At 45.9% G+C, this 24,971-nt stretch overlaps 1 protein-coding gene across 1 annotated transcript in view; it reads left to right on the plus strand.

The window, feature by feature from the left end:
* The window catches only part of TYW1 (tRNA-yW synthesizing protein 1 homolog (S. cerevisiae)), a 90,020-nt gene that overhangs the window by 22,998 nt on the left and 42,051 nt on the right, over positions 1-24,971 (plus strand). Inside the window, exons 8-12 of the mRNA XM_010148033.1 lie at positions 2,383-2,435; positions 5,044-5,162; positions 13,538-13,647; positions 19,349-19,526; positions 23,291-23,426. Coding sequence (XP_010146335.1) covers positions 2,383-2,435; positions 5,044-5,162; positions 13,538-13,647; positions 19,349-19,526; positions 23,291-23,426 — 596 coding nt within the window. The remainder of the gene's footprint in view (positions 1-2,382; positions 2,436-5,043; positions 5,163-13,537; positions 13,648-19,348; positions 19,527-23,290; positions 23,427-24,971) is intronic.

Here is a 24,971-nt window from a genome sequence, read left to right on the forward strand (position 1 = left end):
GTAACTTAAGAGAAAATGCCGCAGCTCTGGAGCTTGGCACCTTGCTCCGTTTAGCTGCTTCCTCTCTTCCCTCAAACAACTCCATAGCGGATCTGGGCAAGCGTGTCCTATTTCCAATTTAATTTTAATCTAAACCCCATTTTAAAGCAGGCATATTACTTCTTCTGACAAGTGATCTGTGGGAGAACAATCTTGCATGAATGCTGTGGCTGGATTCTGAAAAATGGAGAGGTGTGGCTAGGACTGTGCTAGTTGACATCAGTAAGGAGTCCGGCCGGACAGCCGTATTAGGAGGAGAAGGAGTGTATTGCCCTTTTCCATGCTCCTCAAGGAATCCTGTAAGGACATGAATTCTAGCAGCACAGGGAGGTCTTTATTGAGATCAGGCCTTGCTGGACAAGCCTGTGTGCAAAGAAATGCAGAAGCAGCAGGCAGGACAGGCGCAGGGTGGGAGGCGATGTGATGCAGCCAAATGCAGATGTGTGTACTTGGCTGTGCCTCTGACAAGTGTCAGGAGTTGCCACAAGGTCTTCTGGGTCCCATCCAGCCCTAGGTAACGGTGTCCCCGGTCTTGCATGTGGCTTTAAAGAGTTTCAGCTCTGTGTCAGAAATGCTGGTCAGTGTTACACTGATGCCTGTGGGCAAGGATGGGATGATCTGCTGTGTGAAATACTGAGGCTTTTTGGTTTGTAACAGGTCTTTCTTTCTTGCTATATAGGGAGGAAAAGGTGAAATATTGTCCGTTCCCACTGAGCTGCAGGGGAGAGGGAGCTCAGGACATGGGAGCAGCCTGACCTTGAAGTCCTCAAAGTCTCGCTTAATCTGGCAGTTGGCCCCTTTGCCATCTAACAGGGGTCCCCCATTTTGCTCCTGCCAGCCCCCTCCTCTGTGCTGGCCCAGGTGTTTGTACAGTCTCAGAGTCACCTGGGGGAAATGGCCAGGCTGAGATTCCATGTGTCCAAACCCTGCAGCAGGCTTGGAGCCAGTGTGAGGAGACGGGAACAAGTATCAGGTCAAGGGGAAATTGGAGATGGGACAGATCTCTCCTGGACTGAAGCGGCAGAGTAAGTAGAGCAGTGTCTATAGATGCCATAGCCATGGTTCTTAGCCACATGTGTCTTCATGTGGTTTGATTTCTCACTGCTGCAGCCGTTGTGGCATCTGCTGTCACTGTAGTTCCTGGCTGGCCCTGTGTCCTTGGAGGTACAGAGGGGGCTTTGGGGTACAGAGCCACTCCCCTGGGATCTGGCTGTGTGAGAGAGGCACGGTGACAAATGAGCAGGGCAGGGTGATTGTGCCACCTCTTGTTGTAGGAGGTGAACGCCAGTTCTGCGGAACAGAAAGTGCATTTTTCCCACTGTGAAGTTTATGCTGGTTGTCAGGAAGGAGCTTTGATAGCTGAAATTTCATTTTCCTTGAAAGTGTTAATATAAACATCAGCCTGAAGCCGCTAGTTGAGACATGCTGGGTTTGGGGACAACCAGGCCATTGATATATAAACTCTACTGTGTGAATGACTCAAATCCCCCTTATTTTTATGCTGATTTTGAAGTGACTTTTAATCCATGAGATATATTGGTCTCTCAGCACCTTTTTTCAAAGAGGAAAATAACCCAACTCAAGCAGTTTAGGTAATAATAGTACTTAGTGCTTAACGAATGTTGTGGAATTAATCCTCCTGGACCAATAAATTTAAATGAAATTGTGTTGATCCTGGCTGGGGAAAAGGGAAGTGGTGTGAAATCAGCTTTCCTCTGGGCGTGGAAGAGCAGCTCCCTTACTCTGCCTCCACGGTGGGCAGTGGAGATGGAATTGGTGAAACTGGTGAACCTGTGGAATCTGGGCTCAAGCTGAGCCCTGCATTTCAGTTCTCTTCCTTCACCCTGGCAGCTGCAGTGTGCATCAGATGGTGTCCTCCAGGCTTGGCCAGACATACTGAGGAGCAGCAGGATTCTGGGGAAGAGTTTGTTCCAGGGTGATGGCTTAGGGCCAGGAGGATGCTTCTGCTTCCCTGTCCTGCCCCCTCCCGCATGCTGTCCCTTGGGGTTAGGGACGTGTCCTGTGTGTTCATGTGCCATCCTGTTATTGGGAGAAGTCTTCTGGTCGCCTCCTGTTGATTCAAACAAGGCTGAGCAATATAAAGGAATTCCCTTGGAGAGAAACTGTGCTAAGGCCGTGGCCTTTGCTGTGATACACAGGCCCTTGGCCACAGCGAGAGTGCTGTGGGTGGCACTGGCACCTTGCAGTAGTGTCAACTATGGGCCGACGGGGAAGAGCAGCTTTCGGACTGTGATGGTTAATAATTTTGTGTGCCAATTGGCAAGTTCGTATATCAATAATTGCAGGTTAAAATAAATTGAGTGTTTTTTGTTTGTTTTTCAGGTTACAAACTGATTGGAAGCCATTCTGGGGTGAAACTCTGCCGATGGACGAAGGTATGCTCTGTTTATTTTATAAATTAAAAAAAAGAAACTTACTCAGGTATTACAATTTTCAGATGAAATATCCTTTAAAAATGTGACATTACTTGCATGAAAAGGGATTACGCCTTCCAAGCTGTAGTTTTGCATTTCAAGCTATTAGAATCCTGCTGCGAAGAGTGAGAATGCGACCGTGGCAAAGAGCTGGGAACATCATTTTCTGTTGTTTTTTTTCCTGTTATTCTGCAGTCTGCTAAAATATCTCCTGCCTACTGAAATATATGGCAGGAGCAGAACACCGCAGAGAAAAGTGGGAAGGTTACGTCACCAGTGTGAGGTCTTCTGAAACAAAGATAACAAGTCTGTGATTACACTTGAACGGGCACACAAGGGCATTTAAACCAGTTGTTCTGTGACTGACTGTCGCAAACCAGATGTATCAGGGCTCCTCCTCTGGCTTTCAGCATTTGTCAAGTAGGATTTAGATAGCAAGGTAACTGTCCCTTGTTAATGCTAGGGCTTGAAAAATGGCTCTGTGGGAGTGTGTGTATCGATGTAGTTGTGTATAATATGTGTGTGTGTAGGTACATATACATGTATAAAAGCCCTACAGCTGTGTGTGCTGTGTAAGCCAGTAGCTTCGAGCAGTTTGCTTGCAGACTGAAAAGCGTTCCCAGCAGCAGCACAGAGCCCTGTAGAACAAACTTCAGGATGTTTATTGTTTCGGCTGCCCTTTGCAGGTCCCCAAGAAGTTTGGAAGTTGAAAGCTGGTCTATAACCTTCTATATTCGGAGAGTAACATTGATATAACGTACTAAAGCCTTCAGCGTTTGCAGGGTGATAAACTATGGGAATCATCACCTCATTACAATGCCAGCACATCTCTAATTCTTGCTCTGTGGCAGTGATCAGTTCCTTGGTCTCAGCTCTCTTTTGCTGCATGATTAACTTTGTTTATTTTTGAAAAGTGCTCTCTGAATGGCAATCACCAAAGTGGGTGGCTGCAGTGAGGTTTTCTTACTGAAACGCCTGGTATCAATGAACTGGCTCATCAAAAGACTTGTTCTCGAGAACAGTTTAAAGAGCCCACCGCTGTATTGTCATGAATATTTGTGAGATGTACTGATCCCACTGACGCTTATGCTGTTTACTCTTACAAGTATTTCTCTCCTATAATTTTTGATGTCAGAAAAGGCCATGAAATGTTTAATGAAAAACTCATCAAACTTCATCAATGCTGTGTCTGAGACAGAAAAGCAGAGAACCTATTTTTACTGAAGAATCGGAGTTTAATGCGGCAGTGTAAAGCCATTTCACAAAATAAATAGCAGCTCTGTATGCTCAGATAGGACCATACTATTTTTAGCTTAAGCAGGGATTGAACGTAAAGTGTTATAATAAATTGAGCTGAAATTGGTTACAGGCAGTGGCTTTGACTCAGATTCACACCAGTGTGTGAATATCTTCAGGAGGCTTGTTTGAGATTTGTATCGGTGGAAAGCAGGAGCAGGGCTAGAAGGATTAGTATTAAGTAGAGTTTCATAGCGATATCTCAGACTAGAATGATTGTGTTCTGTCGTATTCTGGAAAAGAGCATAAAATCTGCAAATTTTAGGAGTCTGGTTTATCTGTCTTACGAAATCCAAAATATAACTTGCTGTCCTAGAATTTATGAATCTCCTGAAATCTCTATTCTACCCATCCCTCAAACAATAAAGAGCATTTTCCATTTTGTTTAATCTCTCAACTGTCTAACGAGGCTGTGCATATGTTTGGGGTTACCTGTATATTCTTTCCCTGCTGCTCAGCAGAGACTTTCTTTCGGATCACCACGACTCTTCAGGTAGAGGGAGGTAGATTAAAAGTTACTATGTCACACTTCAAATTTTCCCTTGAGAGTAGGAAAGATTCTTTCCAATTTATTATTACTTAACTGAGATGATGAAAGACAGTCTTTGCTCCAAGCAGCTTGCATGCTAAATAGGAGAGACATCCCGGTGGGAAGGCTGCTGCAGCTCTGCTCTGAAGGAAAGTGCATTGCCCTGCTGGAGCCACTGGCTGGTGTGAATGAGGGTTTATAAGGTCAGGGTATTTATTTAATTTAGTGCTGCAAGAAATACTCTTCTAGACCAATGAGAAGAATTGAGTGTTCAGCAGTGCAGCCTTGAAATTGATCCTTGTTACTCTTTAGTGGGCTTTTACAATAATATTTCTTGCAGCTTAAGTGGCTTCACCTTCTTTCTTTAGTTGGCTGATTCAGTTAAAGCACACTGTTCTGCTGTGGTGTTGTGAGGGAGAAGTTACTGATTGCGTTAAAGTTTGTCCCCTCTAGAATAATTGTAAATTTGACGTCATAAGTGCTTTGTTTCTCTAAGGGCATATATAAACGGTCAGACTGTGTGTGGATCTGTGTGCTATGAATTTCTCTCTGCATCTGTCATTATTCAGCCTTGCTCTGTATCCGTGACCTTGCTGGCGATGTCTGACCTGGAGCACTGTAGCTACTAGTGACTGGAAACTGCAGATGCACCCAGGGAGCAGACACGAAACCTTTGTGCTCAGTTTATGTACAGACGGTGTGTTTTAACTTCCCTGCTCTTTTTGTGTCTTTCTGTGCTGCCAGTCGATGCTTCGAGGCAGAGGAGGCTGCTACAAACACACGTTTTACGGGATTGAGAGCCACCGCTGCATGGAGGCCACGCCGAGCCTGGCTTGTGCGAACAAATGCGTCTTTTGCTGGAGGTAAAATACTGATGCAGTTTGACTTCGGGGACTCCGTTCCACTCTCTCCCTCTCAGGTTCATCAAACCTAGAGCAGTGTTGCTTGTGTGCCCTTTTCACTTGGAAATTGGGGGAGGAAGGGTTTGGAAGGCAGCAGCGTTGCCCCACCTTCCTACCTGTACTCCTCCCATTCTGAGAGCTGTGGAGCCCATGGATTGGGATGGTAGGGGCTGAGCTGGGTGTGTGGGCTCCACATTACAGAGGCTGAAGAGGATCCCAGGGCTCCCTAGTACCACCTCCCCTAGAATAACTTCTTGTGCAGCTGGGTCTTGGGTCCCAGCAAGGTCAGACTACCCGGGAACCTGTGGAAGGTGGAATCAGGTAGACAGGCAACAGGCACCCCTCTGTCTACTGCCCTGCAATTCCCACTGCTGGCTCCTCCAAGCACTTCAGAGGTTTGGTTTCTTCTGGAGACCGCTCTGAGACTTGATTCCGTGCCCTGGAGCACGTGGGCTGCCTGGTGTTGTGCAAAGCCACCAAGGTGCTAGGCAATCTGAGTATCTCTGTTTTGAAATTGGACCATTTTTTTTATTTGAAGCCCCTTCACCCCCACCAAGTCAATTGCATTTCATTGAGTGGCAGTGATGACTTGGTAACTGTTGCCTTCCTGAAACAGTAGCCAGTAAATGACTCTACGTTTTAGTCAGTAAAGTGACCTCTTTTCTCAGAGGAATTACTTTGTTGTTAATTCTCCAAAGGAATAAGCTTTGCCTGGATCGGAACTCTGAGCTGCTCCAGCACTGCTTACTCACCCAGGTGCCTGGGTTTCTGAGGGAGGTTTTTGCTAGGCTGGGGGAGTGCAGGATGGGATCGGTGAGAGAGACAGAGAGGCTCAGCAGAAATAAAAGCAGTGACGTGCAAGCGTACTGAGTGGGTGGATGTGGAGGTTATTCTTTGAGCTCCTTTGTCTTCTACCTTGCTAGCTAATTCAGACCATGGGGGCTGTGCTTCCTTTCGTATTAATGCCTACCCCAGGGGGCTGGCTGCCAATAACACCCATTCCATCCTCAAGCCTGGATGTCTAACATACCAATATTTCCATGCAAAACCAGCCAAATTGCTGAGTACCACTTTCTGTCTTTCGTAGTCTTCAAGTTTTAACAAGTATTTCATGAGAACATTTAAATGACAGTATCAGTGCCAAAGGATTGCTATAACTTTGCAGGTGCTTTGAGGCAGTCTCCCATGTTCCTGTTAAGCGTTAGACACGGATCATCCCATTAAACTTAGATTTGGGATTCTATTCCAAAACGTTAATTGGTGCTCTTGATGGGCTTTCATCATATCCTGGCTTGAACAGACACAGCAAATGGCATGTTTAATGTGTAAGTTTTGCTGCTTTTCTTCAGAACAGTGTAATGACTGGGAAGAAAAATGCACTGCTACTCTTTCCACCCTGTATGGTGCACTGAAGTCTGCAGTGGTGACTGTACTGGTAGGAGAAAGGTTGCTGTGCATATTGTTGTCCCTCTGTCCTTACACAGAAGATGCATCATCAGCAGCAAATATAAAGCAAGAACATAGAATCACAGAATGGTTTGGGTTGGAAGGGACCTTAAAGATCATCTAGTTCCAACTCCCCTGCCGTGGGCAGGGACACCTTCCACTAGTCCAGTTTGCTCCAAGCCTCATCCAGCCTGGCCTTGGACACTTCCAGGGATGGGGCATCCACAGCTTCTCTGGGCAACCTGTCCCAGTGCTTCACCACCCTCTCCGTGAAGAATTTCTTCCTAGTACTGCACTGCAGACAGTTTAACACTGTTCCCCTTCAAAATGACCCAGCTTGGTGTTTCTTAGCAGCCGCAGCCTGTGTCTGCGGTGTGGGACTGAATCAGGGAAGTCAAACAAGTGTAAAAAAGTGCAGTAATTGGGATAAATCGCTGTGTGTGATACATTCCATTTGCCTCTAACTCATCATCCTGTAACTGTCATTTGTCACTTAAGAGGAGTCCTGGAAACAGTAGCCCTAATGAGAATGAATGCTAGAACGGTTATTTTACTAATGGTAACAACCTGAATGCAAGGAACCAGCTTTCCAGGAGGGACTGTGCTGAAAAATGTTCTCATTCATTTACCTTCTGCTGGTGAAAAGGGTTGCAGTTGTTGGACTTTTCCATATGGACTGCAGCTGTTTGTCGTCTCAGACCTCTGTTGGGTTAGACTTAAGGCTTAGTTTGAGACTCATCCCAAGGCTCAATTTTATGTACACCTTAAGCTTGACATAAACCAGAACTGCTGCTGGAAGAAGCTTTCTTCACTTGGGTTGCTTTTACAGATCCTGGGCCGCTACAGCCTTCGTGCGGCTGTGAGCTGTGCTGGTCAGGTTAATTTGGTGTAAGAAGGAAAGACTTCCGTGCCCACTCTGCTCCCTACCGCCTGCCTGTCGGCACAGTTCACAAACCCTGCAGCCAGGGCTCTATCTATATGCTGCTTTACACCCACCATGCCTTGCAGATTCCTAATCCCATGAGATTGAATGGAGATCTGCAGGCACTGGAGGCTGGGGAGGATAAACTCGTTGCCACCTTCTCAGGAGTTACCATCTGTGCTCTTGGAGATGTACGAAGCGATAGTTTTGATCTGCTGTTGGCAAAATGTTTTTGACACGGGTTTTAAGCCTTGTTGGTAGTCTTGTGCAGCTCTGTACGCTACGTTGCCAATAAGACCGCTGTGATTCTTCTTTCTTCCTTGATTTCTTCTTTAAGGATATTGACATTTGTAGGGTCTGCCAAAGTTCCCAACTGCATAACCACTGCAGCTCTCCCAGGATTGCTGAGGAAAAGGCCAAGGAGCCTGTTTGTTTTCTCTTCCTCACTTTGGCAAGGAAGACTCTAGTTCAGCCACTTTCCCTGGGAATTGATGTCAGTGTAGTTGCCTGGTCGTGACTGACACATTCTGGCCCCAAACCAGGAATCAGGGGTGGAGCCAGCAGCCAACAGACTCAAAGTTAGCTCTTTGTATAAAAGATGTGGCTTGACTCTGCACTGGAGACCTTCCTTCTCCTTGTCCCTGGAAATGGTATGCCCCTGGGAGATACCAAGCCTGCCAGTGTCCCCTTCCTGGTGTGACCGCTGGCTTGTGCTTCTCTGCCTCTCCCCTTCAGAGAGCTGGCTGAGTTTGGTGGTGCAGGTTTGTAATGGGGCAGCTTTGGAGCGTAGGAAAAGCAGATCCTTTGTTTGTATGGTGATCCCCCCACAAGGCAGCAGTCATGCTGTATTGAACTCCTGAGGCTTTGGCACCGAGAGCATGGAGGGAGGGGAAAAACCCACACCTTAATTACTGCAACATCCCCAAGTCATAATTCTCCCTACAAAACTAGTCTGTCACTACCCATTACTGCTCTCAGCTGGTCTCGCTGTGTTTGTAGTGTCTCTTTAGCTTAATTGTCTAAATGGAAATGTGCAAGTGACCAAATCTTTTAATCAATTAGAGCAAGTGTGGGGACTGAGCCTTTCTGACACTATTGCAGCACAATCACCAGGCAAACCTGATTTGATTATGTTTTCTGGCTGTGTCTAAAACCCAATCAATTACTGTAGAGAGATGGAACAGCTAAATAAGATTTAAATTAATGGAGTTTATTATTTTTGCATCTGAAGAGGCAGCAAAGCAGACAGAGTAAAATATCCTGTGAAGAAATTGGTTAATATTTCTTCTTCTGTAACTTCATGGTGTTTGTACCTATACTTGAAGGTTTCAGCTTTAACTTGTACATTAGACAACAGCCAAAGTTCTGTTCAGATGATCTAAAGTGGCCAAAGGCAGTGGTCACAGCAGGCCCTGCAGAATGAAGATTCTCGTAATCTCCCATAAGAAAGGTACTTCATAGGTCTCTAAAAAATTAAGAAACAGAAAACCTAAATTAAAACTAAAGGTTTTCATTAAATAACTTGGCTCCAGAGGCTCATTTATTCAGGAAAATGTGAAATATTCTGATGTCAAAGGACGTGACACTGCAGGTTTGTAATACTTGGAACCTGAGCCTGAAAGTCCTGTTGCCAGCATCTCCAGCCACCAGTCCTTGTGCCACTAAGTTAATGCTGTCTTCTCCCAGTGCTTCAATTTGGTGTTGGTTTTTTTTTTTCCCCCTATGGAATTAATATATAGTGACCCAAAGTTCATTGTTTCCTTATTTGAGTCTTCACTGGTTTGTTGACCTTTGGGCCTGTCTGTTTTCCAGGAGCTCTTGAAATAACCATTTAGATGGGGTGGGAGAAAGGGCATCATAGAATACACCTAGTTCATGTTCCTGTTAATGGTAAAAAAAATAAAAGTCTTGGTGCCTTTATGTGCCGCTCTGCCAGCGCTGTAATGGTCTGACATTTCTAGGGGGAGATGTAAATGTGGTCCGGCATGTGGGATGGGAGCAGACCCTGGGGACTGGCGCAGCTGGGTGCGTGTGTGCTGGCTTACAGGAGCGTTGGCACTTTGCTGAGGCACTGGCAGCGCTGTTGGTGCTTGATGTTTGTGCAGGATGGGGTTGGATCAGTTGCTCAGTGCTGTGCAAAAGGGTGTGCTGCTCACAGTGGCTCTCAGTATTAGTTAGGCACTCTTTTGCCAAACTGGGGACAGAAGCGTGGGGGGAAGGTCACTGTAAATGCACTTAGTCCCAAGAGTAGTGTCTCCCGTGTGAGGATTCCCAGCCTACACCGTGCAGCGGGCAGTATTTTCATTCTTAGTATGCAAGAGGGTTATGATAGGAGGGAGAAGTCCCCTGCCAGCAACTTACTGGGATTTAAATCTGTGCTTTTCATCTTAGAGCAGCGTGTGTTTTCCCAGTCTTGGATTTGCTGAAGGCTTTTGTAATAGTTATTATGATTTTACATACTTCATAGAAGCATAGAATGGTTTAGGTTGGAAGGGACCTTAAAGCCCATCTAGTACCAACCCCCCTGCCATGGGCAGGGACACCTTCCACTAGACCAGGTTGCTCCAAGCCTCATCCAGCCTGGCCTTGGACACTTCCAGGGATGGGGCATCCACAGCTTCATTATAGGGAACGTTGCCCTTGTTAGCCCTTTTGAGTGTCCTTTGCTAGTCGTATCTGATTTCTTTTTTCCCTTGACCTTTCTGACTATGACCCTGTGTTCTTGTGCTCTTCCTCTTTTGTTCAGCTGGGGGATTGCAAGGATGAAGAAGAGTCTGTGATTCTGCCAGATTGGTTTCTTGTTCCTCTTCACATCTTTGCTTTTTGTTGCTGCACTTCTGCCTTAATAGGGTTTAAAAAACTGCCAGCTCTCCTGAACTCCTTTGCCCTTAAACTCTTCTCCTCTGGGATCTCACCTGCCAGTTCTCAGGGTTCACTGAAGTCTGCTTTTTGAACTCTCTTGTTTTTATCCTGTTACCTGCTTGTCCCTTCCTGGAAATCACTTGCTCTGTCCTTTTGGGATCACTGCCATCAGCAGTGATGATGGCAACCTTCACCTTCATGCTCCCTACCAGGTATCGACATCAATCAGTTCTATCACGGGAGTAAATGATATTTTATACCTGTGCTGCATTTTCCCTCAAAGCTTCTTGAAAGACTTCTCGAGCCGAAGCCTTGCTCACAGAAGAGAGTGCTTGTTTTGAGAGGGTAAAAAGCAAAAGCTCTGTTATTAAAATTACACACAGGTGACCGGGGAGGGGGATGTGCTGCCCCACTGAAGTATGCACCTTCTTCAGAGGCCTGATTGACTGCCAGGGACGCTTTGGTAATGCTGGCAAATCATAATGGCAGATCAAAGGTCTGAGAATGTAAATAAGGCTGGATTGGAGGCAGTCTTGCTAGCCAGAAGACAGCGGGAGCGAGCTGGGAGCTCCCTGTCACGTTTTGTGCAGTCTTGCATTGCTTCATGGTGGTGGGATGCTGTGGCAGTGATGGCTTGTCTGAAATATCAAACCTGTTTCCCACCTGGAATATTAAGTAAAGTAAGGGTTTTCTGGTGTGTGTGTAGCTTTGGATGAGTTTTTTTTTTTTTGGCCTGTGTTATTTTAGAAAGGAAAGGAATGCTGTGCACAATTACCTACTTGAGTAGCTGGTGAGGCGGATGATGTGGAGGGTCACAGAGCCTGCAGGCGAAGGTGACAGTGAAATTCTGTCTGTGCCAGGGACTGTGAAACAATCTCATCAGCCGTGAGACATTTCTAATAGGGGAGAAGAAAGTAGAGAAACTGCTTTTTGTCAAATCATGGAATGGTTTGGGTTGGAAAGGACTTTAAAGACCATCTAGTTCCAAACCCCTGCTGTGGGGCCAGGGATGGGGCATCCACAGCTTCTCTGGGCAACCTGTCCCAGTGCCTCCCCACGCTCTCCAGGAAGAATTTCTTCCTACATCTCCCCTCTTTGTTTAAACCGGTTACCCCTTGTCCTGTCACTTCCTGCCCTTGCAAAGAGTCCCCATCCCCAGGCACTGGAAGGTACTATAAGGTCTCCCCTGGAGCCTTCTCCAGGCTGAACACCCCCACTCTCTCAGCCTGTCCCCATGGCAGAGGGGCTCCAGCCCCCTGATCATCCCCGTGGCCTCCTCTGGACTCGCTCCAACCAGTCAATATCCTTCTGATGCTGGGGGCCACAGAGCTGGATGCCTTGGCCCTGCTGGCCACGCTGCTCTGGATACAGCCCAGGACACAGTGGGCTTTCTGGGCTGCCAGCACACACGGCCAGCTCATGTCCAGCTTTTCACCCACCAGTACCCCCCAGTCCTTCTTCTCAGGGCTGCTCCCGATCCATTCTCTGCCCAGCCTGTCCTTGTGCTTGGGATTGCCCCGACCCAGGTGCAGGACCTTGCACTTGGCCTTGTTGAACTCCATGTTGTTGGCATGGTCCCACCTCTCCAGCCTGTCCAGGTCCCTCTGGATGCCATCCCTTCCCTCCAGTGTGTCAACCTCACCACACAGCGGGGTGTCATTGGTAAACTTGCTGAGGGTGCACTCGATCCCACCATCCATGTTGCTGACGAAGAGATTGAACAGCGCTGGTCCTAACACTGACTCCTGAGGTGAGCTGCTTGTCACTCATCTCCATGCGACCTGGTATGTCTGTTAAACAGAATGGCTTAAAAATTCATGGACTGCTAGACACTAATCATTAATAGCTGTCCAGCGTGCATCAAGAGCCTATTAATTTTCTGCCAACTTGCCCTATTAAATATACAAGGTACAAGTTGTGTATTTAAACACGTAAAAGTTTTATAAATGCCTTTTATAGTTGGCATTCAGAAAACTTTCCATGTTGGCAGACGGGAAAAAAAAGAAGAGAAGTTTAAAAAGCAAAGCTATTTTAGCTTAAAGGATCTTGGTGATGGTAAAGTAGTTTGTGAGTAGCGTTTGAATCTTTGCTCTTGAAGTGGATGAAGAAATGTTTGGGCCAAAGGGCTGTTTTTGTGGATGCCGTGTCTAGAATTTCTGTGTTGTAGCACTGTCACGTGGAGCTGCAGGTCTTTCTCACTTGGAGAAGTCAGTGAGAGTCTTTTGATTGTCTTCAGTAAGCACTGGACCAGCCGGTGATATTAATGAAATAGGGAATGGAGAGCAACTGCATGTGTCTTCCAGGTGCTTGGGTGGATTTGCCTGGGTAGGCTTTTCTGATTTTGAAGAAAATGAAAGCGTGGGTATAGTGGTCCTTTCTGGCTAGGTGGGGTTGGCTTCCGAACCCAGTGTGACACAAGCTGTCCCTCAGATGGAAGAGGAGTGGTTTTTATCTTGCAGTCTGCTTGAGTGATGAGAAGTGGTGAGAAGCCCCAGTTGGGTAAATCTGGGAGATTAACCAGATCCACCAGCAATGCATCTCAGGCATACTGCAGGCTTCCTAGTCTCTTCATCTAGTTTGAAGTAGTCTGCTCTCATCTGTCTTGTTACTGGAGCATCACACAAAGATTGGGTTGGTAACAAATCCTGTCCTCCTCAGTGGGGCAGTTGGTACCTTCGCAATGGAACTAAATGGCTTAGGACCTTCCTTTTATAGTGCTTTGCACAGCTGTGGTCAGAAGAGGAGGTAGAACCAATTTTTCTTTACAGAGGTCTTTCTGGCTGCAGAGCATCATGTTAGCTTAAACCTTTTACCTGTGATTCAAAATAGTGAGTGGCTGCGTGGCAGCTTAGTTGCTGACTGGGATTAAACCACAACAGTTTTAATTTATATTAAACTGCAAGGTCCATTGTTCCTCTGGGGCAACCAGAGCCTGGAAGGAGAGGGAACGATGGTCTTCAAAGATGGTATCTGAAAGTTGTGTCAGAAGCAGGATATTGTTGCTTTTAATATTATTAAACAATGCCGAAGTCCCCGGGGCAACAGATGGGTCCTTCCATTTATGTTACAAACAAGGGTGAATAGCTGTCTCATTTTTTCCCTTCAGACATCATACAAATCCAGTGGGCACAGAGTGGCGATGGAAGATGGACCAACCTGAAATGATCTTGCAGGAGGCTATTGAACACCATCAGAATATGGTCAAGCAGTTCAAAGGTAACTTCTCCCACTTCTCCGTTACTGATGCCTTTGGAAGATAACCAAAGCATCTAACCAAGCAATAGCATTTTCAAAGCATAGCTGTAAACATTCTGGTTATCTGTGAAATGCTGGGGAGGAGGCAGAAGATATATAATATCAGAAAGATGAGTAAATGAGAAGAAACATTTGTGGCATATTTTCTGTTTTCTGAGATATTCTGCCCTGTTTTTGACACTGGAGCATGAGTCAGGCATTGGGTGTCTGCTGCTGCCATGAGGGAGTAGAGTGTTTCCTTGCTGTGCACAGGGGTTTCAGCAATGCTTAAAGCTGCCCTGGATGGTGAGGACTCTTGATTCTTACGTAAAAGTGAGGGCAGATAGAAGGCAAAAGGAATCAACCTGTAACCTGGTAGGATATATACTGCCCAGCCTTAATCTCCTGGGAGCTTTGGTGTTAGCTCTGAAATGTCTAGACTGCATTTTTCTCATTAAGAAGTGAGCAATAACATTCAGGGTGTTATTGTTTACAGGAATTACTCAGTACATCTGTGTTTGACTGAAACTGCAGTTAAACAGCACCTCTGAAAAGTCGTGTATTTTGCTTCCCATAGGAACTCCATGTGAGTTTGTTACTTATTCATTATGTATATATATATATATATATAGATGGTTTGGAGGTTTTTTTCTCCCCAAATGTGATAAACTTGGTTTTTCTGCCAAGGTCAGCTGGGAGGGCTGGCCAGCTTGGCAGGACAGGTCTAGGACTCTGCTCTTCCTCACTGACAACAGAGGCTGTGTGAGCAGCAGGAGTGGAATGAAGCATCCATAAAATGTGCAAGATGAGCCTTAGTCTTGGAGGCTGTTTTGGGAACCTATTTGTTTATGTTGGCTGTGCACAGAGGAAACCCAGTGGATTAAAAACGTGACAGGCTAAAAAACCTTCTGTCAGCAGAGCAGAGTTGCTCTGTCTCATTCACTGGAGTTATGTAACAGGCAGAGAAATAACTCAAGCTGGGGCCTTGTGAGCTTCCCTTTCATCAAGTGGCTGGTTTGAATCATCTTGCACTCTCAGACCAGCAGCTGAGAGTGCCAGCACAGCAGGAGTTTGGGTACAGGTGGTTTGCATGACTGAAGAGCATGCAGGATGTCAAATTTTGTCTGAAAGGCTGTAACAACCATAGAAGATGGTTATAGCTGTAAACAAGGGTATTCATGTTTAACAATTAAGGCACTGAGCACTTTTCAAACTCCAATTTTATTCAGTCTGTTCTGGATAGCCTGCAAATGTGGCTGGGTGTGCCAAAAGGATCGTGATCAATAGCTTGAGGTTTGTTTGGTGGATGATCTGGGAGCCGATGTTGTACATTTCCATCAACAGATGATGGGGATGATGAGACTGAATGCACCCTCGGCACCTTTGTGGAAGACCCTGATTTAGGGGAGGTGGCAGGCACACTCAGCAGCAGAGCTCTACTGAAGTAGGACCCTGAGAAACATGGTTATTGGGCTGATGGATGCATGTGGAGTTCAGCAAGAAGTGACTGGTTCTGTATGAGGGTGCTAAACCCTGTGTTGGTCTCTGCTGGGGGACCCACCTGCCATGGTAGAATAAGGGACAACAGACTTGGGTTTCTATTTGGGACGTTCAGGTTGGACATCAAAATAAGCTTGTTCAGCCAAGGCGGTGCCCGGAGAGGTGGGGGATCCTCCAGTCTTGGAGGCTTTCAGGCCTTTTAGGTAAGCCCATTATCACCCTGGTTCAGTGTTGGCAATTCTCTTTGAGCAGGAGGCTGGACAACAGGCCTGCAGGAGCCCTGCCAACCGGTACTTCTGGGACTTCTGTTAGGACTGTTACTGTTTTTAGGACTTTCATGTTTACCAACCCCATTCCTTTTTATGAGGCAGGACTTGACTCAAAACAGTCATTTAAATTTGCTTCCAAAGCTGTCTGTTGTTTAAAGTGGTGACTAGATCTGCCTGCAGTTGCTGATGGAGCATTGAGGGTATGTTTGTGGAGGCAGGAATTGCCCTCCGGCTGGGCAGTACCGGTGCGGCCCTGCCTGTATGGCAGAAATGTGTTGTTTGCACTAAGGAAAAGCAAAAGTTATTTTGCAGATAATTGAAAGCCCTGCCTGCTCCTGAATCTGTCTAAACCCAGCTTCAGACTATGGAATAACCCTCTCCATCCCTTACTACCCTTTGGTGTCTTCCCAAAAAGGGCTGGGGAGAGGGAAAGTTTATAGATAGGTTTGGCAGCTGCTGAAAATATGCCTGAAGTGTCGAGAAGCCTGTAAGGACATCCCAATTATCTCTTTTGGAGCTTATTTTCCATTAAATAAATCCTTAAATATTCCCTGAAACTTGATGTGCATCCTCACCACAGTTAACCTTGACTGTGATAGAGGAAAGACACAAAAAAGAAGAGGCTTTGGACTAGAACTGTGTTGCGAAGTGGAAAAAGAGATGATGTGTTACTTTTTAAGAGTGATAGATGGCATCAAGCTTCCTGTCTTGGGAGCCTAAAAGCAAAAGGTTTATTAAGGAGAAGAAAAATCGGTAAGAAAAGCCCAGTAACTCGCTGTTACATTCTGTGAATTTTACACTGTCGCTTCCCTGAGGTGCATGTGGAAATATTGTTAGAGTAGAACCAGTGAAAGCAAAATTGAGTTGAAACACGGTGTGGTAAGCTGAAGCCAGGGAGAGTTAAAAGATGCGCCGTGTCTTGCAGGACAGAAGTCCCCTGCGTGCCATGCCAGAGCTGTACTCTGTCCAGGCTGGGAGTGCCTCGGGCAGAAAACGTGACTTTCTACTTCCAGCAAACTTAGCAGCACTCCACAAATAGTAGGTTGGATCTTATTATGATTGATTTTGAGAGAAAAACCACTAAAACCCCACAAACCTCCCCAAGGCTCGAGCAGTGCGATGGACTAGATTGCTTTGGTGAAGAGGGAGGACAGGTTGCAGCCGGGCTCTGCAGCGCTGGCCCGGCAGCCATGGGTGCTCCGGAGTGGTTTCCAGCAGGGTGCTGCGCACGTCTGCCGAGATGTTTGAATGCTGACCCCTCAATGGAGAGCAGACCAGACTGTTTGGGCTGCTGGGGAAGAAAAGCATGGGAAAAATCTCTGAGCTAGAAAGCCCTCAAGCCTCCTGAATGTCTGGTAATGCTGCCCCGATAATACCCAAAGCTGTTTGAACAAATCCTTGCTCTTTCTAGTAGCAGTACCCACAGCTTTGCGTTCAGGTACACACATACAGACATCTCCATGTGCCAAAGGAACTGGTGAGCTAATCTGATGCTTTATTAATTCAACACACTGTAGTAAAAACGAGATCATCTTTGAAGGAAGGGAAGAATTCTTGGGGACCCTCTATCCTATAGGATATCCTAGAGGGTAGCCCTCTGTCCTGCCAGAGTCCCTATACATGCCTTTAGAGATGGTGGTATGTCATCTTATTCTGTTGCTGTCATAGTTTTTACTGGTTTGAAAACCGTAGATGTTAGTTCATGTCACTAACTCTCTTCTAGAGTAACTGATGGAGAGACATCTTGCTGATAGGGAGCTAAGGTGGGAAGGTGTGGGGTAGTTTATTTGATGGATGCATTTTCTAGGTAGTGAATCTCTGTGCCCTTGCGAAGGGCACACAGAGAATGGAAACATAATTCAAAAATAGGAGAGTGGGAATCTCTGATAATACAGCCCTGCTTCAGCTTGGGGGGGAAAAAAAGAAAACCCAAACCACAAACAAACAGAAATGCCTGACCCGAACTAGGAAATCCTATGACTACCTGTGTCTTGCTGTAAGATTGGATAAAGCAGGTCCCTTGTCTGCCCCGTCACCCAGACACTTGTGATGGCTGGGGTACAGGTACTTGCAGAGGGGTACCCGAAGTCGACAACCAGCCTCTCTAGGGTGATGTGCCAGATAATGCTTTTCTTTCCCAAATTAAATTGCACCAATAGGAGTGTGGCTGGAATCAGCTTTTCAAAGGAGGTGTGCCAATCAAAGGAGGCTTGGCTGCATGCTCTGCCGAGATCTGAGCTCGGCAGGAGATGAAAGCTGTATGCCACTGCCTCCTGCAGAGGCTTCTCAAGTTCCTGTGGCTCCAAGCTCCTGCACCTTGTTGGACCTGCTGCATGCCATACAAAATCTGCCTGGACTCCGACTGGCTGAAGACAGAAGGCGGCTCATCTACAGGAGCAGAGGTTGAGTGCTGCTGTGGTACGGCAGCCAGAAGTGCGGGAGAGTTCGTGCGCTCCGTGGAATGCCCGCTAATCCTGTTTAGCTTATCCCTGTCTAGCTTGGTATTTATATGGTCAAATGATTGCTTACAAAACCTCTACCCTCCTCAGGAAATGTATTTACTGTATGCCAGACTTATTGTGAACTCCTCTGGAGAAAGTTACTCTCAAACTTTGCATAATGTTGGGATTTTTTTCTGTCTGCTTATAAAGCTGGCATGGTAATTATAGTCCAACTTCAAGATGCTGAGGGAGAGAAATTAATTAATTCCGAAGATGTCTTACAGTAGCTTTTAGGAATACAAAAGTTAGTCCTTTAATCTTAGTGTGTGGTTGAGATGCTTCTTTCTTTTTACATAAAGTTCTCATTTAGTAATGTCAAGTTTCTGCGGAATAACCATTAGTCCTGTCACTTACTCAGGACTGAGCCTGGCTGGTTTAAAATGCACTAAGCTTTGCTCTGATCACAAACCAGCTTTTCTACGTGAGGCTGAAGCAATATCCATGAACACCTCTTTTTTTATCTTGGCTTTGCAGTATAGCATGTAATTCTCTGTACTGCTTGAGCTTCAGCGTCTAGGCAATGAGAGGTGAACTGAGGACCTGGTTTCAAACTCAAGTCTTTGTCTGTGTGTTTTTTTTTTTTTTTTAACAGACCAACACCCAATCTAAAACCCCAGGTATTATTTGAGTACATCAAGGCATGTCAAGGACATGTGAAGCAACGTATTTGGAACAAAAGCTTGTTTGTAGTCAGATGGTTTCATATGGGGTCCTGAGCACGGGGTTGGGCTGGAGTGTATTTGCCTCTCCTCCGCCCTCCCGTGGGTATAATTGGTGTGACACTAGTTAAACTGGCAGATGGCATTTTCATGTGGACTCTACCCTTGAGCCCCTTGTGCTTTCCCCTCGTTCTGCAATGTGTCTCAGATGTGGTGTTGTGTTTTCTTTTTGATCGCATCCTCTGTGGGTTGCATTTCATGTGGTTGCCAGTATGGGTTTGGACCTGGTGGCTGGAGCTCTGCTTGAAGTATGCCCAGGTGTCCCCCATGGGGCTTCGTGGGGCTGGGGGACCAGGAGGGATCACCCACGGAGGCAGACATAACCTGACTTTCTGTTAAGGTGCCTACTTGGAGTGGCATTAAATGGGCTCTTCTGTTCCTCTCTCAGCATTCAGACAGTGTTGTTGAGCTCTTAGCAATGGAAAGCTTGACTGAAATGTTACTAGAAAATTGCTTGCAGTGGTTGACAGGGCACACAGGACCCCAAGCTCCGTGTGTTTGGGTGTGCACAGTTTTGTGGATTCCCACGTAGCTGGCTCCATGGGCACCGGCTGTGGCCTCATGTCCCCCCAGCTTCAGGAGGGCTCCAGCTGGTTTTGCTCAGCCTTTCTTGTGCCAGGGTGTATTTTAGATAGAGATGCATGGTTTGGGAGGGGGTTTAGTTGATGTAAGCCAGTTCTCCCTCTTTTTGCAGGTGTGTCAGGAGTAAAAGCAGATCGCTTTGAGGAAGCAATGACAGCCAAGCACTGTGCACTCTCGCTGGTGGGAGAGCCCATCATGTACCCTGAGATCAACCGGTTTGTGAAGCTCCTGCACCAGCACGGCATCTCGAGCTTCCTGGTTACAAATGCACAGTTCCCAGATGAGATTAGGTAAGAGTTGGACAAAATATCTCCCTACTAAAACATATGAGTGCTGACCTGTGTTTTAATTCCATTTTATCGCTCGTCAGAGTAAGCTCTGCATGAGCACCCACAATGAAAAAGCCCGCTCGGCATCTGTTTGATTTTAACCTTACTCTCCCTGTGCTCTTTCTCATCTCTTTCTGTCACCGAGTTTGATTTTTCTTTTCTATAACTCTTAAGAAAAGTGTGATTACTTCTGAAAGTGGAGAGAATGTAATATAGTACCTCCCAGAGGTGCGAGGGAAGGAGAACAGCGAGTGAGATGCTTTTTGTGCTTGGGGACGTGGGTAACTGGTGTGAGTGTTTCTGACACCTAGAGCAGGAGACCGAACTCATAAATTGCCTTTTTGGTTTGTCTGATCTTTGTTCGAACTCCCTAAGATCAGCTGTAATGAAACTGAACCAAAGATCTGTACAGCCCAGCATCTCCAGCAGGACCCGGAGTGCGGGATAAGAAGAGGTGAAAAGCACATACTCATCTGCAAAAGTGAGATTTAGTTGTAAGTTTAGTAGATTTTAACCTTCCTCTCAGAACGACTTGAGCTAGAATTTGAAAACATTGTAATGAACTCAGTCTTTACAACTGCAAACAATCCCTGGCTCTGATGTTCTTGAGCATCCGGGCTGCTTTTAACGAAATCTGAAGCGACGTAGCAAGGCCGTGCAGCACGTGGTGCAAGCGGCAGGGTGGTTGGGAGCTCATCAGAACGCTCTCAGCTAATAACACCGACAGAGTCCTACCCTGGCATTACGTGAGCGCGTTGGCAGAGCTGTATGCAGGGTGGTTTGGGGATGTCGCTCAGCTTGTCATTTCAGCTCAATGCCACCCTGTGTTAGCACTCACTGATAGAGCTTCCTTTTCACTTCCTTCTCGTGGTCTGGATATGGCAGTGAAGGGAGGAGGGCATGCAATTTTTGAGTGAGTAATTATACACTACAAAAGCATTCCAAATGATTGAATAATTGTGTAATCAAGTTACTTTGTCATGTATTATGTGCCTGATAGACAGAAATTGCTCTTCCCTAAAATAACACTTTAAAAAGAGAGCACACACTATATTTTGAAGCTGCATTTCTTAGGATCTGCTGAAGGTTTTTAAAAATAAGCAAAAAAAAAAAGTGATAAAATGCTAGTCTTGCTGTCTTAAAAATGGCAACTGATCTTTGGCTTATCAAAGCAAACGATCTGCTTAATATGGGAACTGAAGTATGCCCCAAGGTAACTTTTCTGTTGTCAGCAGGGGGGGAACTATAGTCTAAAAGTTAGTCCTAGAAGAGGCAGCATAACCTCTGGCATCCAGTGTGCAAATGGGGAGCGTGGCCTGGGGTGTTTGCTAGGGTTTAGGAGAGGGGCATGCCGGCTCCGCAGACCCCCTGGCTGGGTCTCCAGTGTGGTGCTGCCGGTGCAGTCCTCACTCTTCTCTTCCCATTCTTGTCTTTGGGCTGCAACTTCATCTGCCTCCAGACACACAGACGTTTTTGTAGAGTGAAGGAAGTTTTATAGCCCGTGAGCTCACGTTGAACAGTTACCTGGCTCTTGTCCTCTTCCTCCTCTTGTTTGTGACTAGTGGCTGTGGACAAGAACACTTGCGTATGTGTTTGCATTTCTGAGCATCAATAATAGTAACCATAAGCAGATGTTTATTATTGCTCATAAGCAAATGCTCATTTTTCTTATACTGATGCTTCTGTTCTTTGTGCCGTTGACTGGGGTGTGGCCTGTGAAGCCACCTCATGGCTGGTGGCCTGAAGTCAGTTTATTTCTCTTGAGTCGTGCTGTGCTACTTGGTCAGGATTTCTGCACAAGTCCATATGTAGTAAATGCTGTGAATTTGATCCCCTGGATGCGATTCTCAGCTGTCTAAGCTAGCTTGGAAATTACAACCAAAAATTAAGGAGGAACATTGGAAACAACTAAATTTCCTGTCAATTATGAAATGTAGCTGTGTTCTGGGAATGGCAGTTTGTGCTTTGCTTCTCGCTGGTGCTGGCTGCACCCATGACTGCCCCTTCTCCTTGTTCCCTGGTGGCCAATCTCTGTGGACCACTCCGTTTTGGAGCAATATGGGGCAGGAATCCCTGCTGGAATCCCAGATTCCTTCATTTTTCTCCAGTATAACAGTGAGTGTGGCTCTTGCCTGTCCTTAGGATTGAGATCCTCAGGGAAGAGATGATTTCTCTCAGCTCATGTTTTGCAAAATACTCGCTCCTTTTTCAGCGGGGACCCTTTTAATTAGGCAAATGCAGCATTAAGCAAAGAAAAGAGTATTTTGGCTATGTTCTTTGAAACTGAACACTTCAATCCACTTACGCCTAGAACACTTGGTCATTTTTGGAGATTGTGGCTTTGGGCTCCCGGTCCAGACAAGCTTGTTTGCAAAACAGGTTCTAAATGTTAAAGTTCTTCTGGGCTATTGCATTCTGCTGTCTAAATACATACAGAGAGAATACGTTTTAAGTTGTTTGAGTGTCCACGTTAAGTGGATTTTCCTGGACACTCAGAACTCTGCTGGGTCTCATTCTGGACAGTTCTCATCACTTTGTCACCCTTGGAGAGGGCAGGGGGGTTGGTGTATTTTTAGGTGGCACTGTGTGGCATCTGAACAATAGTTTCTAATTTCTAATCTTCTATAAAGAACCAGATCAACCTGGGACTGTAGCCTGCTCATTAACAGACTTCACAAAACCTGCTTGTCCTAGAACTGTTAACGAGCTGAAGAGTTACACGGTGCAATTAGGATGCTGTCACTTCATCTCGCAGACTCTGGGTGGGAGATGCAATGGGGGGTGGGTGTGTTAAGCTCGCTGGCTGTATCAGTTTTGTCTTGACGAAGGAGCTGGCTTCAGGTTGTTCCTCCTCATGCCCTTCATTATCCCTTTGCTAATGTTTCTGCTTCTCCTTTATACCCTCGGGGTTTATGGAAGGGATTAGACTCAACCCAGGCTCTTCACACAGCAGAGGAAGTTTAATCTCTTTAGAAGTTACTGGTGTTGGGCACACAGATGCTGTGCTCACTGGCATTCTGTGACCAGAAAGACCATACTGCAGGATTTATATGAAATAAGAGCCTTGGAAGTGGAAGGAGAACACGTTGGGGGGTTGTGCTTGGTTTTAGTTTCTAAACAGCTTTGATTTCCCTTCAAAAAATTGTTTGACTGATAATGCTAGCTGCAGGTCGGGTGGGTTCAACGTGTCCAGCAGTAGAAACTAACTGCATTATGGCTGTATTTCTGCTGGGTGGCATTATTTTTCCATGGGCCGGGGCAAATAGAACTTGGGGAAGGGGCTGAGCTTTGTGGTTAAAATCACGGGGGCTGTAGTGAGAAACAAAGCCTTTCAGTGCCTCGCACGAACCCCTGGCAGCCTGCTTTGGGAAGCCTTTCGGAATGTGTTACAGCGACGCTGGAGGGAAATAGGTTCCAGTTCAGTGAGGAAGAGATAATTAAAATGTCAGCCAAGGCCTCTGTATGTGATGTTCTTATCTTCAGGGTGTATTATTTGTCAAAAGTAGGTTGTAACATCTTGCTGTTAAGGTGGTGGTCACTTGGTAGAGATGAACCATTGGACTTTGATAGTTTTCCCCGTAAATATTGTATACTCCCTGTCGCTCCTGAACCAGCAGAGCAGCTTGTTTGGAGATGCTGTATTTTATGTCTGCTTTGGTGGGAAAGCACAAATTCAGCTAGCAGTAATGTCTGAAAACAAGAATTCCCTTCTTTTTATTCCCAAGGAACCTTGAGCCAGTAACGCAGCTTTACGTCAGCGTGGATGCCAGCACCAAAGAGAGCCTGAAGAGAATTGATCGGCCCCTCTTCAGGGATTTCTGGCAGAGGTTTCTAGACAGTTTAAAGGCCTTGTCTGAAAAGGTACCCACTTAAGAATGTATTTTTAAATATTTTTCTTCCTTCTGCACCTTGCCTGCTCAGAACAGAAGTGGAACACTTGACCATAGAGTGGGTTCTGGATGTGGTGGGAGCATGTTTACATGTTTTACACATTAAAGTGTATGAAGTCAAGCAAGTTTGATCAGTTTTCCATGTGGGGAGAAGTTTAATGACAAAAGGAGAGCAAAATGTGTCAAATGGAACAGGAAACTGCTGTGAATATAAGATGCTGTGAGAGATGAAGAGATTATAAAATAACAGGGAAGACTTCCTAGTGAGGCATTTACACTGAAACCAGGCTGCTGAAGGAAAACTGGAAATTCAGGAAGAGTCCTAAATCCCCATGTAATATTTAGCACTGGTTCTCAAAGGTTCCCTTGAAACTGTGATATGTAAAGTACCTCAAAATGTGTGTGCTGGGGTTTACTAACTCTAGTTGCCCTCCTGCTATAGAGAAATCTGCTTAGTTCTGGAATGTTTACCCAAAACAGTAGATCTGAGCATAATATAAGGGTGACCCTTTACACTGTCAGTGGTTTGCAGTAGCCTGTGCCTGTCAGACAGCTGAACACTGACCCGAGGGCCTGTGGGATCATGTCTGCTGCTGTCAGCTCAGAACTTAGTCTACCGTGTAACAGTTTTTGTAGTAATTAATGAAGCACTCGTGGTCCCAGCATCACATGAATTAATAAAAATAGTACTTCATGAGCCTATCTTCCCTCTTATTTACTGACACTGTGCTCTGATGGAAGGAAGTACTTTTGTTTACCAATTTGGCAGAAGTTGACATGTTACCTGCTGAGATGAACAGACAAGAGAGACTGTTTCATTTGAATAATGAGTTTTTCTGCCTTCTGAGATGACAGTGTTGGACCATTTTCTGCCAAATGTACTTACGTTAGAAGATCTGGGAGACTCGGTGTAATTGAATGATGCTTTCTTCTGCAAAGGCATGTGGGTAGCTTGATGAAGCTGTTTGCATTGCACGTGTGCCGGCACATCGTGTTAAGCAAAATCTCAGGCCAAACTCTGAGCTTATTGAAATCAGGGACAAACTTACTAAGTTCTCTGTGTGAGTAAAGAAGGAGAGCTAGAACAGTGAAGGCAAAAATAATGAAAAAGTCTTTTGGAAACTTGCTTTTGCCCGTCATTTCTTTCCTTCTGCCTCTCTTGACCCTGGATAGATATGGTTCATTCATCGCTGTATGTTGTCGGAACTTTCCTTGCAAAGAATTGAAGGTGAAAGTATTGGCAAGTCTGTCCATACAGCTAAAAATACTCTGGTCAAGGTGAAGAGGAGAGGGAAGAGAAGCTCAACTAGCAGGTGCATTTTCTCCTCAAAGCAACTGCACTTTGAAGGGTCCTTGAAACACTGATAACACAAGAGCCAATTATTAGTTGCTCCAGTTAGTAAGGCACTGTTCTGCCAGCCCCTGCGCAGCTGCATATTGCATTGTCACGTGGGGGACAGCAGTAAATCTGGGGGAAGCTGCTGTTGCTTCTTCTCTTAATGTTATACGTGGTTAT

This window comes from Eurypyga helias, unplaced genomic scaffold (assembly GCF_000690775.1).
Source record: "Eurypyga helias isolate BGI_N326 unplaced genomic scaffold, ASM69077v1 scaffold6793, whole genome shotgun sequence".
Taxonomy (NCBI): Eukaryota; Metazoa; Chordata; class Aves; order Eurypygiformes; family Eurypygidae; genus Eurypyga; species Eurypyga helias.